We start from the raw sequence: 18,774 nt of genomic DNA on the forward strand, positions 1-18,774 counted from the left end.
AAGCGCTGCTGCCGAGCTCGGGTGGAAGTTATTTGAAGAAGGGTAAATCCGCACCCTGCAATAACACAGTCCTGAAGCAGCGTGCATGTTGCTAACACTCCCAGCTCTATGTTTGCATATTATATACTGTTTATTCCAATTTCTAATCGCTTGGTAGCTCAGTTGGTATTGGGCGGTCTTCACACACGCAGCACTACTGCACAGCCACAAGATACAAACAGCTGTAAGTCGTCCTGGATAAGGGTGTCTGCTAAGAAATAATTAATAATAATCGGTATGTGTGAAGGTTCGGTTACAAATGTAGCAGGTAGGACTACTGCTTCATTGTGTGTTCATTGTATCCAATTTGCTCACCTTATAAAAACTGTGTTCATTGTTGCTTTGGACCACAACGCTGTTTGTGATTAGGACTACCAGCATACGTCCACGTTTGTGAATTCCTCCAGAGAAGGGTGACCCGGTGTAACTACTCCTGCGTTTGTGTCGCCACAGTAAGAACTCGCCAAGGAGTGTGCACAGCCACTGTTTCTTATACACGTGTTTTTGTTACTGTTTCTTAGTCTTTTAGTAGTTTGTGTGTGTGTCTTTATACCAGCTGTGTAGGTTATTTGTTTTCTATAAGGTGACTCTTTACAGCTCTCTGTATAATCAGGATAATTTAGTACTTTATAAAAACATAACTTTGGTTGTGCTCATACTACTGGTACTGTTACTAGTTTTATTATCTTCCTGGAGGATGTGTTGCAGTATCACCAACTGGTTTGTAATGGTTTTGTGTGTGTGTATGATTAAGGCAAAGTCAATTCTCCCTGTGCCTCTCCCAGCGCTGTAGGATATTTTGGAGGGGTGAGTTTTATTTTCTTTACTGTGATTTATATTTTGTATTTCACGTTCATTTGAGAATTGATATTTATTTGGCGTGCACTTTATGTATATTTCACCAATGTGGGTAAATGTATATACAATTATCTAAAGTAATGCAGAACTGTAATCTGTTTCAGTTGGTCCTGGCTGCAGATACTCATCAAATAAAGGTCGCTTTAATATTTTTCAGTGTTGCATTAAAAAGAAAGGTTTATATTTTTAAAGACAAGGCAATAGGAAGGTGTGGTTATGATTGTAATAATGTGTGTGTGTGTGTGTGTGTGTGTGTGTGTGTGTATATATATATATATATATATATATATATATATATATATATAATATTTGTGGCTCAGTTTCGTTTTGCCCTTTTGAATACAGACCCAGACACAAGATTGAAGGTTTTAAAGTGCAGATGCGCTATTTTTAATAACAAAAATATGAAAACTGAAAACAAACCCCTAGCTCTTACAAGCACGAACTAAAACACAAACTGGAACCTTCTGTAATAAGCCGGACAGCTAAGCTGTTTACCGGCACAAACAAAACAAAACAAACACAGTTTACTCACAAAACAAACAGGTTTACACACCACCTTTGTTTTTAATTACAGCTGTACAGGCAGGCTTCTTCACACACAGCAGCCCTAAAGAGACTGGCTGCTTCCCTTAAATACCCTGCACCTGGCTCTAATTTACAATGATAGCCAGGAACAGGGAATAATTATTATTATTTTTATTATTATTTATTTCTTAGCAGACGCCCTTATCCAGGGCGACTTACAATTGTTACAAGATATCACATTATTTTTACATACAATTACCCATTTATACAGTTGGATTTTTACTGGAGCAATCTAGGTAAAGTACCTTGCTCAAGGGTACAGCGGCAGTGTCCCCCACCTGGGATTGAACCCACAACCCTCCAGTCAAGTCCAGAGCCCTAACCACTACTCCACACTGCTGCTATAATTAATAATAAAACAATAATTAAACTAAACAAACATGCATGCGCACATGTTTTTGGCAGGGGGGGGATTTTAACCCCCTCCCTGCCTGGTTACAATATTATATAATATATATTGTCAGGAATGAATGAATCTTAAACCTGTCTTCCCTTGCACAAGGTGCGATCACCTTTTTTGAGTGAAAGGCTTATGCGGCAGAGATTGATGTCTCTTTGATAGAAACAGTTTTATTTGAAGTCTTCCCACTGATGATGGGAATGGGAATGCAGAGATGGACGCTCTGCTAACAAGATTTAAGTTTTTGCAGGTATCAGGCTATTAAAGACACACCTGTGGTGGTTTTGACAGACCCACTGAGAGAAGAAACTGACCCAGGTCTGTTACAGCTACTGGAAGCAGGCTGATCTTTGGGATACAAATTGAACATTTGTGAAACTGCATGTGTGTTAAAATGTTGTAATAACTGTACTGTGTTTTAAAGAATGTAAAGCCAGAAGAAATACTAAACACATTGTTAAAACATACCGTTCGAACAAAAACTTATAATATGCTCTGTATTAACCTGTAGTGGTTCGGGGTTGTCTTCCTGCCTCGATCACCTGTTCAGAAGCACAGCGACTCGCACCCAAGTTTGGGCTAGTCGTTCTCATGAAGCGGAAATCGCTCAGACGCTAAAGGCGTCGGACAGATCGCTTTTCACCTGCCTGGTCTCCTTTGTCGGTACATAAATTTATCTTTTAAAAAGTTTCCAAATTGATTTATTTTTTTTGTTTTAATTTCAGCAGCAGGGTTTGGTTGCCTGGATACTAAATGGAACAGAGTGGCACACATAACGAAACCAGGGAAATAATGAATAAAAAACAAAAGCATTTCCCAAATCCCGAGATTCTCTTCTCTATAAAACCCGGGATGGGGAATTAGCATACGGGAATGCAAACGCTACGCACTGCTGACTTCTGGGAAAGATAACGTCTTTATTTTCTTCTGTCGTTCTCTACATTTTCTCGCTCTCTCTTTGGCTTTCTCCTTTTCTAGCTCTTTTTTTCCTGGGCTTTGGTTTAAGCGGTACAAACGCGCCCGGGCCGCCTCCTTCCTCTTGTGCTCTTCATACAGTTCTGGGTTCTGCTTTATTTTGTGTCTCCACTGCCTGGTTGTGTTGCTCCTCCTCTTCTTAGCAATCGTGCATTCTTGAATTCTCAGTTTCAATTGCAGTGGAGCCTGGAAATTTAAAAAAAAAAAAAATCATTTCATTCGACTTAAATATACTTCACTGTTTTTGGAAACACAATTTCTTTAGAATGCAGACTTTATATGAACATAAGAACAACATGAGAAAGTTTACAAACGAGAGGAGGCCCCATTCAGCCCATCTTGCTCGTTTGGTTGTTAGTAGCTTATTGATCCCAGAATCTCATCAAGCAGCTTCTTGAATGATCCCAGGGTGTCGGCTTCAACAACATTACTGGGGAGTTGGTTCCAGACCCTCACAATTCTCTGTGTAAAAAAGTGCCTCCTATTTTCTGTTCTGAATGCCCCTTTATCTATTCTCCATTTGTGACCCCTGGTCCTTGTTTTTTTTCAGGTCAAAAAAGTCCCCTGGGTTGACATTGTCTATACCTTTTAGGATTTTGAATGTTTGAATCAGATCGTCGCGTAGTCTTCTTTGTTCAAGACTGAATAGATTCAATTCTTTTAGCCTGTCTGCATACAAGATGCCTTTTAAACCCGGGATAATTCTGGTTGCTATATTATATATATATATATATATATATATATATATATATATATATATATATAATGATGTTCAATTCAATGTGGACGTTTCCTCATTATTCTGATACAGCAAATTGCCACACCCTATTATAATGAACAACCTGATAGACCGAACAGGGGGGGAGTTTGTTATAATGAAGTTACTTAAAACCACAAATAAAAACATCTCACAGAAAAGAAACCTCACTCAAACAAGCAACCCTTTCAGAGCAGTAAACCCAGGGTTTAATCTGGTGCAGTATTAAAAAAGCAATGCTAAACAGTCTCTCCTCTGTGTGCAGAAAGGACAGGACTCTGTCCCCCCCAGGGTTTATGATGCTCACAAAGGAGCGAATGGCCATGATGGTATGGAAGATTCTCCTCTGCAGATCCCCTGATCTTTGCCGCTGGTGGTTTATACAGGGCTCTCCAAGCTGGCACGATCTGTCCTGCCGCTGGCTTCCTCTTCGGGCAGCTGAGGGAGACTCTGCAGGAAACGCGGCGACCTCACCGCCTGGTTCCTTTATAAAACTCCAGTCAGCTTCTGCCCAGCCTCCGTCCTCAGGCAATCACTTTGCTCTCTGCACTCTTCCTCCCCCAGCCCAAAGAAATAGCGAGTGGGTGCACCGAGCTCTGGAAAACGCCATCTCACCAGCGCCCCCTGCAGCTTTGTGTCCGCTAATTGAGGCCCTCAAAGAGCCGTTTGGTTTGGGCTGGACTTCACTCCACATGAATTAACGCAGTGTTAAAATGCCGGTATGCACTTTGTAGTCTCAGAGAAGGGAGCAGAACACGAACAGAAACCAAGCTGTGATAAGACAGTGAAGAAAATAAGAGTTTAAAAATGTCTGATCAGGTAGACATCATCGCCAAATGCTTTAAGACTTGAACACATACTTAGAAGTACCATGAGCTGTCAATGTAACCGCTGTATTAAAAACATCATAAATTTTATAACGAAAGGACAAACAATCTGATCTTTTTTAGTTTTATTCAGGCACCTTGTATTAAAACATCTGCCCAATCGAAACATTTTAAATAAATTAAATTTCAACAGGTTTATATACAGACATATTATATAAAGCACAACTGCAAAAAAAAAAACGATAAATAAATAAACGTTTGAAAAGAAATAAGTGTACATGCAGGTATATTATTTATATATGTACAATGCAGCAGTGTGGAGGTGGTTAGGGCTCTGGACTCTTGACCGGAGGGTTGTGGGTTCAATCCCCAGTGGGGGACACTGCTGCTGTACCCTTGAGCAAGGTACTTTACCTAGATTGCTCCAGTAAAAACCCAACTGTATAAATGGGTTATATTATGGGTATAATATGTAAAATAATGTGATATCTGTATAATGTGAAATAATGTATAATGTGATATCTTGTAACAATTGTAAGTCGCCCTGGATAAGGGCGTCTGCTAAGAAATAAATAATAATAATAATAATAATAAATACAACCGAAACAATATAATTAAAGTAAAAAAAAAAAATTAATTAATTAATGGGTTTATATACAGACTTAAAAGTGCAAATATGCAACCGAAACTATGGAAATAAATAAAAAAATGGGTTTTATATACAATCGCAACGGCACAGCACGTTATTGTAACCCTGGTAACTTTGTGCTTTGTGAGATGATCCCTAAGTAATCAGAATTTTCTTGCAGTCGGTAATTTATTGACGGTCCCTTACAGAAAAAAAAAACGGTTGAAGGCCTCCTAAAAATTAATTTCTTTCACTTTCCGTTCCTGAACGCGTGGTGAGCGGAAGTAGTTTAAAATAAAGTAGAAAATAATCAAAAACAAAGTAATCCTTAAAGATTATTAAAAAATAGAGTAATATGATGAACACTGAGCCAAGTTTGGAGGTTTGGGGGGGGGGGGGGGGGGGAGTGAGTCCCGGTAATTTATATTTTCCGCGTGTTTTTTTTTTTCTTCTGTATATAACACATGCTAGTAGATTGAAGTGTCAATACTAAAACCACTCAGGATTGTGTAAACGATATAAACCAATGAAAAGAAACAATGGACACTTTGTATTATATTTTCTGTAAGAGATGGAATAACGTACACGTGAAATGCGTGTGTTAATGTGTAACAAGCTTAAAGAAAGGGGCTTTATTTCTGTAATTCATACATGTGGTTGAAAAACCAGCTATGTGTTATTATTACTAATAGTATTGGATACTATTAATACGGTATAGTATCTTGAGCCGAGTTTACCAGCACACGTTAACAAATCATTTTTATTTCAAAGAAAACAAAGGATATTGCAAACGGTATTGTCTACTAATAGTTTATTTAAACGGAACGAGAAAGTATAAAGTCTTTTTAAGGATGTATATACGTTAGGGCAGCAGTGTGGAGTAGTGGTTAGAGCTCTGGACTCTTGACCAGAGGGTTGTGGGTTCAATCCCCAGTGGGGGGACACTGCTGCTGTACCCTTGAGCAAGGTACTTTACCTAGATTGCTCCAGTAAAAACCCAACTGTATAAATGGGTAATTGTATGTAAAATAATGTGATATCTGTATAATGTGATATAATTGTAAGTCGCCCTGGATAAGGGTGTCTGCTAAGAAATAAATAATAATAATAAGTTGTGTGCATATATACGAACATGAAAGAGAAATACAAGTAATGCAAATACTGTAAGAAGAAAGTTAAACTTTTAACTAAGTTGCATAAAGGCAGTAGCATATTTGATGTTTTGTCCTGAATACTGATTAAGTGAACAGGATGAATGTGATCCATGATGTAGATTCATGATATATTAAATGGTTAAAGCGATCTGCACTGAATAATTGTCCTGTATGTCTTTTTGTTTTGTTTTTTTTTACCCCCGGAGGTAAAGTAAGAATTAATCAGATTCTAGAGGTTAAACTTCAACTCAGCTTCACTCCTGCTTCATCAGGGAGGATCAAACTTGCTGAAACAAATACACGGCTTCCATATTCACCAGGTGGTAGGAACAATTGAACAAAGTGTACAAAAATGTTTTTTGTACACTATTTAACTTTTTATTTTGATACTATATCCCCCCTATGAGATCTCATCATTTAAATGCGCATTTGTTGAAATTTAATATTGTGTTGAAATATAAAAAAATAAAGGATTTGGCCGACTGATCACACAAGTCTTGCTTGTCTATTTAAACGGTATTGTAATCATTCTATTTCTCCTGGAAGCAGGGTACCGCTGAACTAGATAACCGCTCTCCTTTGAACCTAGGGATTAGATTAAGATTTGATAACCTGTTTGCCCTGCAAGGTGAAGTAAAAAGGGGATCGTACATGGTTACGTTCTCAAAGAAGCCTAGGCGTCTGTACAATCCACACAGAAGCTGCGCTTCTCCACGTAGGCAGTGCACGTGCCACACACCGCCTTCGCGCACTGGGCACAGCGTTCAACAGTCTTGTTCCCGTTGCATTTGGCAACCTGGCATTGGCGTCGCTTGCGGCCTGCGCCGCGGTCGCTGCCCACAGCTGCCGGCACCTTCTTTCCACTCCTCTTCTGCTCAAAACGTTTGTGGCGAAGTTCGGAGGCTAGCGGCAGTACGTGTTTTCTCCTCGTTCTCTTCTTGCCCCTGCGTTCCTTGTAAAGAATGAAAGAGTTGATGGTTGCAAGATCCGATACATTTGTAAAAACACACAGGCCACCTGCGAGACCCGAGTATTTCCGTTAGAGATTAAAAGAAGACATTCCTGGAAGGACTGCAGACTGATTTAAATCACAGTTCAATACACCACCAGCCCAGTCTTGACTAATACAAATAATTACTGTACTGTATAAGCAAAATCTAATTGTTTTCTATGTAGCGGTCAATTTGACCAGTCTGGTAGTTCTAGGTATGAAGGTATTATATCTCCCTTATTTTTGCAAGTCTCATACTTTCTTTGTCAGGATAATGAATACATATATTTAGGAAAAGTCATAAACGCATAGCCCCGTCTCTGCCAGACAGGCGGAGTAAATGACATTTAAAAAAAAAAAGGTCAAATTGACCTCCTTGGTAGTTCTAGTGTTAACCCAAGTGCATTGCCTATCCTTTTCATTAAAAACCAGTTCAATATGCTGGCAGACCGGGGATGAGGCTCAATGTGGTTCCTATCTAACCTACGATTAGCTGTATACCTAAAAATAACACATCTTCCTTTTTATTTTTTTTACACGCTGCAAAAACGTCCTCGTATAGAGGAAGCTTACTCTCTCCCTGGCATCAGTGGGTGCATAAACATTAATAAAAACAAGCTCTACCGTCAATAACCGCCTGGACTTTGAGTAGGCGTCCATGTAGAACGTAGCAGACAATTACAGAGCTCGGTTTAAACCACACAGAAAACAAAATGCCCGCCTCAGCCCTCACATTGGTTAAATTACTGAAAAAAAAAACAACATTTCCTTTCTATTCTTTTTTCCCCCAAATCAACCCGATTTCCCCAGCAGTCTATGTGAGACTTTTCTGCGAGATATACTCAAGAAGCGTGCCTTTTTTCAGAGCAATTCTACAGCCCTTAACCCTTTGCGGTCCATTTATTAATCGCGCATCAGGCACGCCAGGTCTAATTAATTTTCACACGCGCAGTTAATTTTATACGCGCTGTTTAAAAGTATTTTTTTTCACAGTCAAACGGGTTTAAATGGCCCTGCATATCAACAAAGCACACACTAGGCATCTCCAGCCCCGCCCCACCCTTTCGTTTGCTATAGCGTTCAGCTGTGTAAGAAATAAATAATAATAATAATAATAGTCGTACATACCGATCGATCATCTCCGGATCACTCGTTTTATCACCAAACTCCTCAATAATGTGATCCAAGTCATTATTTTATTACTATAACATCTGAAAAAAGCTCTGCAAATGTCCATGATAGTCTCTGTGCGCTGACGCACTCAGCCAGCTTGTTTACTATGAACGCCCCATTATCTGATACCTGACACCATGTATGACTATTCATGAAATAAGCCTTTTTTTCCGACCCAGTCCGACAATGAACCACAAAGGGTTAATGTCAAGGGGGGTGGGGAGGAATCCTCAACATCAATTCATCAATTCCCCTTCCTCCTTTCATCTGCTCCAGGAAATCCTTAATACTCTGAACACTGTACCCTCCCGGGGTTTGTGCGAGCCCAGCGAGGGAGGAATCGGTAAGACTGCCTTCATCAATGACATAATTGCTCCCTACTCTCTTTCTTGGGACAGTTTTTAACAACGTCACCTTCAATCACCCCTCAGAAACACTTCATCGAGTCGGAAGTTGCTTAACTGACATAACCACTGCCATCCCACTTAAAAGAGCGTAATGTTAAAGATCCTCTTCGACGTTTTTTAAAATCATAAAACACCAGTCTCCTGAATGAAACAACATGTTTCAGCTGCTGAGATTTGCAGCCCAGCGGAAGACGTTTTAAACTTGACATTACTGCAAAAACGAGAAATGTTTGCAAATTTCGCGTTTATTAAAAATCTAAATTAACGTGCCGCGAAATATATTATTTATACATGTCCCGTAAATCAAAAGAAAAAAAAAACGGGGGACATTTGACAAGGTCATTTTTCTAGCAGGAACTGCAAAGGGGGGTAACTGGGGAAAAATACATGATCTAATACGATTCCTCTCTCAACAACCTCTCTCAATTTCACTGAGTACACCTCCCACAGAGAGAGAGAGCACACCCTTCAAGAGGAACGAACTCATCAGACTACACAACACCTCCCACAGATAAAGAGCACACCCTTCAAGAGGAATGAACTCCTCAGACTACACAACACCTCCCACAGAGACAGCGCGCCCTTCAAGAGGAATGAACTCCTCAGACTACACAACACCTCCCACAGATAAAGAGCACACCCTTCAAGAGGAATGAACTCCTCAGACTACACAACACCTCCCACAGAGAGAGCGCACCCTTCAAGAGGAATGAACTCCTCAGACTACACTACACCGCCCACAGAGAGAGTACACCCTTCAAGAGGAATGAACTCCTCAGACTACACTACACCTCCCACAGAGAGAGCGCACACCCTTCAAGAGGAATGAACTCATCAGACTACACTACACCTCCCACAGAGAGCACACCCTTCAAGAGGAATGAACTCCTCAGACTACACTACACCTCCCACAGAGAGAGCCCCCCCTTCAAGAGGAATGAACTCCTCAGACTACACTACACCTCCCACAGAGAGAGCACACCCTTCAAGAGGAATGAACTCACCAGACTACACAACACCTCCCACAGAGAGAGTACACCCCCTTCAAGAGGAATGAACTCCTCAGACTACACTACACCTCCCACAGAGAGAGCACACCCTTCAAGAGGAATGAACTCACCAGACTACACTACACCTCCCACAGAGAGAGCGCACCCTTCAAGAGGAATGAACTCACCAGACTACACTACACCTCCCACAGAGAGAGCGCACCCTTCAAGATGAATGAACTCACCAGACTACACTACACCTCCCACAGAGAGAGCACACCCTTCAAGAGGAATGAACTCACCAGACTACACTACACCTCCCACAGAGAGAGCACACCCTTCAAGAGGAATGAACTCACCAGACTACACTACACCTCCCACAGAGAGAGCGCACCCTTCAAGAGGAATGAACTCCTCAGACTACACTACACCTCCCACAGAGAGAGCACACCCTTCAAGAGGAATGAACTCCTCAGACTACACAACACCTCCCACAGAGAGAGCACACCCTTCAAGAGGAATGAACTCACCAGACTACACTACACCTCCCACAGAGAGAGCGCACCCTTCAAGAGGAATGAACTCCTCAGACTACACTACACCTCCCACAGAGAGAGCACACCCTTCAAGAGGAATGAACTCCTCAGACTACACTACACCGCCCACAGAGAGAGAGCACCCTTCAAGAGGAATGAACTCACCAGACTACACAACACCTCCCACAGAGAGAGCGCACCCTTCAAGAGGAATGAACTCCTCAGACTACACAACACCTCCCACAGAGAGAGCGCACCCTTCAAGATGAATGAACTCACCAGACTACACAACACCTCCCACAGAGAGAGAGCACACCCTTCAAGAGGAATGAACTCACCAGACTACACTACACCTCCCACAGAGAGAGAGCGCACCCTTCAAGAGGAATGAACTCCTCAGACTACACTACACCTCCCACAGAGAGAGAGCACACCCTTCAAGAGGAATGGACTCATCAGACTACACAACACCTCCCACAGAGAGAGCGCACCCTTCAAGAGGAATGAACTCCTCAGACTACACTACACCTCCCACAGAGAGAGCACACCCTTCAAGAGGAATGAACTCCTCAGACTACACAACACCTCCCACAGAGAGAGCGCACCCTTCAAGAGGAATGAACTCCTCAGACTACACTACACCTCCCACAGAGAGAGCACACCCTTCAAGAGGAATGAACTCCTCAGACTACACAACACCTCCCACAGATAAAGAGCACACCCTTCAAGAGGAATGAACTCACCAGACTACACTACACCTCCCACAGAGAGAGCGCACCCTTCAAGAGGAATGAACTCCTCAGACTACACTACACCTCCCACAGAGAGAGCACACCCTTCAAGAGGAATGAACTCCTCAGACTACACAACACCTCCCACAGAGAGAGCACACCCTTCAAGAGGAATGAACTCACCAGACTACACTACACCTCCCACAGAGAGAGCACACCCTTCAAGAGGAATGAACTCCTCAGACTACACTACACCTCCCACAGAGAGAGCGCACCCTTCAAGAGGAATGAACTCATCAGACTACACAACACCTCCCACAGAGAGAGAGAGCGCACCCTTCAAGAGGAATGAACTCACCAGACTACACTACACCTCCCACAGAGAGAGCACACCCTTCAAGAGGAATGAACTCCTCAGACTACACTACACCTCCCACAGAGAGAGCACACCCTTCAAGAGGAATGAACTCCTCAGACTACACTACACCTCCCACAGAGAGAGAGAGCGCACCCTTCAAGAGGAATGAACTCACCAGACTACACTACACCTCCCACAGAGAGAGCACACCCTTCAAGAGGAATGAACTCCTCAGACTACACAACACCTCCCACAGAGAGAGTACACCCTTCAAGAGGAATGGACTCATCAGACTACACTACACCTCCCACAGATAGAGTACACCCTTCAAGAGGTATGGACTCATTAGACTTTAACACCATGCCGATGAGCTTGCTTTTCAAAACAAGCTTCCTCTCCCCTGACCCAGCCATCCTGACTGCTTTGCTGATTAAAAAAAAAGTCAGCTCAGAGCAGAAACAGTAAATACCACAAATAAAAGCTAACTGAACTGCACACACACACCTCCACCTCCGCCCATCCACACCCAGCACTCACTGCGACAGACAGAAACAGTAGACAGACATTACACACATGAGTGTGCACAACTGTGGGTCATTTACATTAGATATGGGAGGTATAAACAAACTGGAATATAAGCACAGTCTGCATTCTACAGAAATTGTGCGCACAGAAGGGTAAACTATGGAAGAATGCAGTGAACAGTTCTAACAGTAACTAGAAGCTCAATGTCTACCCTGCAACCAAGTTACTTATAATTACTGATAACATGATTAAGAGGAAGCGAATGTGTGTGTTTCTGAAATAGGACTCCCAAACATTGTCTTTGTCAGTCCCAAACTGTTGTGACATAAATTATACACGAAATAAACTGAAAAAAAAAAGATGGATACATTTGTTAATCAGATTATCCTAATTCTGCAACTGTGGCACCTTTCAGTAGAATGGGATACTTGAGCTGAAACCTTCAGACAGAAAGGGTACAGTTTTAATCAAAAACACGGGCTTAACTTAGGCTTGGAGGTCCAGTGATTAAAGAAAGAAAGGGGCTTGATACACCAGGAGGTTCCCGGGTTCAAATCCCAGCTCAGCCAGTGACTCACTGTGTGTGACCCTGAGCGAGTCACTGAACCTCCTTGTGCTCCGTCCTTCGGATGAGACGTCAAACAAACAAGGTCTTATTATAAAAGACTCTGCAGCAGCAGCTGTGATACACGGTTCACCCCCAAGTCTCTAACTCGCTTTGGATAAAGGCACCTGCTAAATGACTAAATAATAATGACTTCTCTTTTTAAAAATAAATAGGTTTTAATAATAAAGATAAGCTTGGACCAATGTTACAGTGTCTACTGGTAGCAGGTATTTCATACTGACCCATTCATCTTGGGGTGTCGACTCTCTGTGTTTCTGCTTACGCTGCAGTTTCCCATCAGTAGAGATTTTGTTCTGGGGTGCTGGAGTGGAGGTGCGTCTTCCTAGATCTGCTTTAGAAGCACAGGAAACAGAAGCCAAGGTTACTGCACAGCATTGAATCACAGCCACTTTCCTGCAAGGCTTCACCTCACAGCCATCACTGTTAACAATTAGAACATTGAAAAGCAAGAATGATAAACTCTTTAGCCTTCACAAAACAATTGCAATTCTTATATAAACTGTATTTTTGACATTCTACTCACAGGCTGTGCTGCTCGTGGACGGCATCGCTCCTTCCTCCTTTCCATCTGCAGCTCTTTCCTGAGGGGGGTGATGTTTCCTCTGAATGGACCCCAGCACACTGTCCTCTTCTCCAACACTAGAACAAGTGTCTTCAGAGAAAGGCTGATTGGGTTTCATGCAGACCAATTCAGGTGGACAATAATCACAATGGCTAGATTCCATCTTAACTATATTCACAGGATTATTGACTTTATTTTCTTTACTAACTTCCTCTGTGATGTGATCACACTCCAGCTCTACGGCCTCCTCTTTAATGTGGACAGGTTCAAGTTCAGGGATCTCTTTACCTTCAGCACTTGTCAGGTCTGTAATCTCCATTATTCTTCCACACCACTCCTGATCACAGATTTCCTCTTTCATGTAAAGAGCTTCCATCACTGGCCCCTCCTCTGCTTCACTGAAAGCACGTCTCTCAGCAGAATCTGCGTGAAACAAAATTATACATGCTTTTAACTCTCACTGTACAAATAAATACAATCACGTAATTCTGTGGAGTTTATAACTGTATGAAATAACACATGATGGATATTCATGCCATAGAGAGTCGTGTTCAGATCCAGTTTCAAACGAGTCCCGTCAGTTACCTGGATATTACAGATCAGAATTTGGCCTGTGAATTGAAAAATGCTGATTGAGAGAAATTATTGATGACTAAAATTAACAGCCGTCTGTTAAATGCAACACAACCCACACCCTGGCGTGTGTTATCCCTTACATGATATACACACACACACACACACACACACACACACACACACACACACAGAGCATCAAAAGAAACGTATCACTTATATTTGTATAAAATTCACTAGATGTGATTGAAAAACGACAAACTGTTTTAGAGCAGGTGCAGTGACTTTTTATGGTGCTGAGTAACAACTGACATCACGAAGATGCTGCAAAATGATCTGTCGATCTCGGGCAGTTGTTGTGACTCTTGGTCTCCCAGTTGGTGGCGCTGTCATTGACAGAGTGTGTCTGGTTATACCGTCTCGTCAGGTTTGAAATCGCTGGCAGTGTGAGCACCCAAGACGGCGAGCCACAGCACGCTGCCCTAGTCCAGCCTCCAACATGCCGATCGCACGAAGACGCTGCTCTCGACAGACGTGGCATATTGGTTTTTTCTGTGATTTTCTTAATTGCTTTTACTCAAGCTTGCAGTTCAACACCTGAAATCGCTCCATATCCAGTGTCCAATCAACTGTCTCACTAATTAGGTGATTAAGTGCATCTGCTTCAGTCACAGTCACTCAAGCGTGTCGTGGTCAAGGATGAATGATCGAGGGATTAAAAAGAAACGAAAAAATACGTTGTCATTGTCCATCATTTATATACCTTATTTTTTTTCGAAAATAAAAACATAAGAAAGTTTCCAAACGAGAGGAGGCCATTCAGCCCATCTTGCTCGTTTGGTTGTTAGTAGCTTATTGATCCCCAGAATCTCATCAAGCAGCTTCTTGAAGGATCCCAGGGTATCAGCTTCAACAACATTACTGGGGAGTTGGTTCCAGACCCTCATAATTCTCTGTGTAAAAAAGTGCCTCCTATTTTCTGTTCTGAATGCCCCTTTATCTAATCTCCATTTGTGACCCCTGGTCCTTGTTTCTTTTTTCGGGTCAAAGAAGTCCTCTGGGTCGACACTGTCTATACCTTTTAGGATTTTGAATGTTTGAATCAGATCACCGCGTAGTCTTCTTTGTTCAAGACTGAATAGATTCAATTCTTTTAGCCTGTCTGCATACGGCATGCCTTTTAAACCCGGGATAATTCTGGTTGCTCTTCTTTGCACTCTTTCTAGAGCAGCAATATCCTTTTTGTAACGAGGTGACCAGAACTGAACACAATATTCTAGGTGAGGTCTTACTAATGCATTGTAAAGTTTTAACATTACTTCCCTTGATTTAAATTCAACACTTCTCACAATATATCCGAGCATCTTGTTGGACTTTTTTATAGCTTCCCCACATTGTCAAGATGAAGACATTTCTGTGTCAACATCAACTCCAAGGTCTTTTTCATAGATTCCTTCTTCAATTTCAGTATCTCCCATATGATATTTATAATGCACATTGTTATTGCCTGTGTGCTTTAAATTCAATGTGTTATAATAGTGATAAGTTTCTTTTGTTGTTAATATATATATATCAAAGCAAAAACAGTGTTTGAGTTTTTTTTCCAGACCTCTTTGTAGATTTCCTCCTACAGAAGGAAACAAACACTAGGGACTGAAACCCTTCAAGCCGACTGCAGACATCCACATTTGAATTTCCTTCAGCCTCCCGCATTGTGAACACCTCTATTGTAACTTTTTTTTTCTAAAATTCCAACCGTCCAAATGAAAAAGTTTCTAAAATGCAAACAGGCATGCCGAACGCATTTGGTTAAGCCTCTGATGTAGTAGGACAAGGGACGCATCTCTCTCAGGAGGCAGAGCGCGTGGGGCATTTGGCATTCTACATTATTATTATTATTATTATTATTATTTGTTTATTTAGGCAAGGCGACTGCTTTATCCAAGGCGACTTACAGAGACTAGGGTGTGTGACTAGGGTGCAGAGTCACTTACAACTACGTCTCATCCGAAAGACGGAGCACAAGGAGGTGAAGTGACTTGCTCAGGGTCACACAATGAGTCAATGGCTGAGGTGGGATTTGAACCGGGGACCTCCTGGTTACAATCCCTTTTCTTTAACCACTGGACCACACAGCCTCCTATGTGGCTACATTAGCAGGAAGCTGTTTGCGTGAGAAAACACGACTGGAGCATATTATTATTACTACTACTACTAAAAATGATAATCACATATGTATGTATTAATGTATCTGGAAACACAGACAAAGCAAGTATGTTTCACGTTCTTCAGCAAACCGGCAACCAAACTAAAGAACGTCAGCTTTCTTCTACGTGTTTAATTTCCGGTTACTTTTCATAATGATGTGGGCAACTCGATACAACTTTAACACAACAGCACACGTTTATTATTAAGGAGTTGGCTTTAGTTACAGCTTTGCTAGCACGCTTCTCTCTCAGTTATGTTTCGTCCTCTCTAAACACTTTACTTGTGGCGTTACGACTCTCTGTTCCGTCCACAGCTGCGCCCCAATACAGAACAAATCTCAAACAATATCTATATTTGACACACTTATGTTCCTCCTTACCGCTCTGTCAAAAAAAATAAAAAAATCTACAGCGCCACGTGTGCCAAAATGGACCTATTCTGTAATGGATAAAAAAAACAAGTATCCTAATGTTAAAATTGGTATGTTAGTGTTGTATTGTTATTTCATTTGTAATACACACAGGACATGGCGCTGTAGATTTTGTGACTGGAATGGAGAGGGTCTGAGGACGATCGGGTATGCTGTACTCGAGAAAGCCTACCCGTCATAAAACAACAAAATAACATGCAGATTTTGTCAAATGTCCCAAACAAACGGCGGCCCCAATTCTGCTGGGGGTCCCTACAATATAGCGTTATCTGCGTGTAGATCAATCCGGCCCTGGGTAGCGGTGTATTTAATTTCTTTTTTTTTTTAATGACTGGAAGGCATACAAGAACCATAACATTATTAAACTCACCTTGAACTCTCGTGAATAATCCCTGGTTCTCGATCCTCTGAAAGTCTTGTTCATTGCAGTCGGGGTTCATGTTTCTGAGAGGTTGTTTAATGTCTGCATCTGCAGCGTTCATGCATTCCCGCACCGCTTTCAACTCGCTCTCTGATATTTCCAATCTCAGCTTCAGACTTTCATTCTCTTTCTCCTTTCCAGCCATTTCCATTCGGAATTCAGTGAATTTGCCGCCGACAACTTTTGTGATTTGGCACAAGACGGTGTCTACAGCCGCTTTCACTGCGTGCTCGATGGTAGAGGCGAGCTCGTCTTGAAAGAACGACACGGAGACACTGACGTCCATCTTCACTGACTGTTAGCTTGAGACTGATATCTTTTCTGTATTCACGCTTTTATTATGAATAATATTGGGAGCCTCTCTTTGTTATTCAGTCAGCACTTGACTTATTTAGCAAGTTTCTCTGCTGCTGCAGCTCAACAACCCCACGCAGTCCCACACACACAATGTAAACAAACCCGCACACACTTCCGCTTCCTCCCTGCTCCCATGGAGACGAGCGCGTCGTGACGTCACGTTAGCGGATTGGCGCCTCCTGCTGGAAACACCCGGATGGAAGCTGACGGCAATGGATTCCTTGACCAGGGTGACCAGACGCCCCGGTAAAGCCGGGCTTGCCGGGCTTCAGTTTTCATGTTTTTGTCCCGGTCAGAAACAGTAACATTATCTTCCTAGTTCTGCTGTTTCGTACTCACATTGCTTATAAGTACACAACTGTAGCGATGTGCTGAGCAAGTTCACAGCAGAGTGATGTATTATACAAAAATTAAATAAAAGGCGGGGGAGTGTCACCCCGCCTCCCAGGGTGCACTGCTTCCACCATCAGCCACAAAATGCATTACATTCTGACCCCAAAGAACACTTTCCACAGTTATGTTCATTACCTTCATGTGAGCAGCATTTTATTTAGGTTTTGTTTTTGTCGATTGTGTGACCTTGCATACACAGCTATAGCTAAACCTTTTGCCTCACCACCCTATAGAATTAACACATGTTGCTTCAAAGCACCGAAATGAAACCTGCTGAATAATGTTACGCCAAAATGTTGATTTGCATGAAGCTTTGTAGTTTTCCACACACTAAATGCAAAAAACTGGCACACTGGAAAGAAATTTTGAAATCTAACATGAAAAACTACTGCTTTCTTTTTTGTGATATCATTGTGTAGTTTCTTTATGTTTATGTTCATCTAGTTTTTTTTTTTTTATATCTCAATCCTAAAATTCTAGGTGATGTCGTCGCTGTAGATAGAGCATGTCTCAGTTAAGCTGTCCCTAGTTTAATTCAAAATGGCTTTATTTTAACACAATAAAGACAGACGCAATTCGATTTCTAAACCCTCCGCAGCACAGCGGCAGTGATTCAAGGTCTCCTTTAATACAGTCCTGTACAAATACAACTGGGACCACAAACTCACTCAAACGCATTATTATTTGTTTATTTAGCAGACGCCTTTATCCAAGGCGACTTACAGAGACTAGGGTGTGTGAACTATGCATCAGCTGCAGAGTCACTCACAACTACGTCTCTCCCGAAAGACAGAGCACAAGGAGGTGAAGTGACTTGCTCAGGGTCACACAATGAGTCAGTGGCTGAGGTGGGATTTGAACCGGGGACCTCTTGGTTACAAGCCATTTTCTTTAACCACTGGACCACACAGCCTCTTACCACTAGAAACAAAGCAAGTGGAAGAATTTTCAGCTTGTACGGTGACATCGCAGTGATCTCAATAACCTAACTGTCCAAAGCTGCAGCTTGTTTTCCACCAACACTGCAGAATATTCACACACAACTCTCACAGGTGCTGTGGATGGGCGGTTCTCAAAGCTTCTTGACTGCGCCCCCTTCCTCTCGTCTGCAGTACTTCACTTTCAGAAGCACTGCTGTAGGAAACAGGGCTACAATCATTTGCATACACAGCAGGCTTGGGATTTTTCTTAGTTTAATTAGTTTATTTTCACAGTTGCCTGCATTTGAAACCGACGAGAGAGACGCAGGGTCTGCTTTGGTATTCT

The 18,774-nt window shown here is 42.0% G+C and overlaps 1 protein-coding gene across 7 annotated transcripts; it reads right to left on the reverse strand.

Moving 5' to 3' along the window:
* Positions 1-1,256: 1,256 nt before the first annotated feature.
* On the reverse strand, positions 1,257-18,676 carry LOC131724857 (uncharacterized). Of its 7 annotated transcripts, none has more exons than XM_059017817.1 (5): positions 16,708-18,676; positions 13,415-13,549; positions 13,088-13,216; positions 12,786-12,895; positions 1,257-3,046 (listed from the first exon to the last, which is right to left on the reverse strand). In XM_059017817.1, exons 1-5 carry the CDS (start codon positions 17,042-17,044, stop codon positions 2,768-2,770), a joined length of 990 nt encoding a protein of 329 aa, XP_058873800.1. In that variant the 5' UTR covers positions 17,045-18,676; the 3' UTR covers positions 1,257-2,767. The 7 variants fall into 7 exon arrangements, with proteins under 7 accessions (XP_058873800.1, XP_058873799.1, XP_058873797.1 ...); XM_059017816.1 differs by adding an exon at positions 6,878-7,178 and having other exon boundaries at positions 1,257-4,388; positions 12,786-12,892; positions 13,088-13,549; XM_059017814.1 differs by adding an exon at positions 6,878-7,178 and having other exon boundaries at positions 13,088-13,549.
* Positions 18,677-18,774: the final 98 nt, after the last annotated feature.

This window comes from Acipenser ruthenus, chromosome 57, assembly GCF_902713425.1.
Source record: "Acipenser ruthenus chromosome 57, fAciRut3.2 maternal haplotype, whole genome shotgun sequence".
Classification (NCBI taxonomy): Eukaryota; Metazoa; Chordata; class Actinopteri; order Acipenseriformes; family Acipenseridae; genus Acipenser; species Acipenser ruthenus.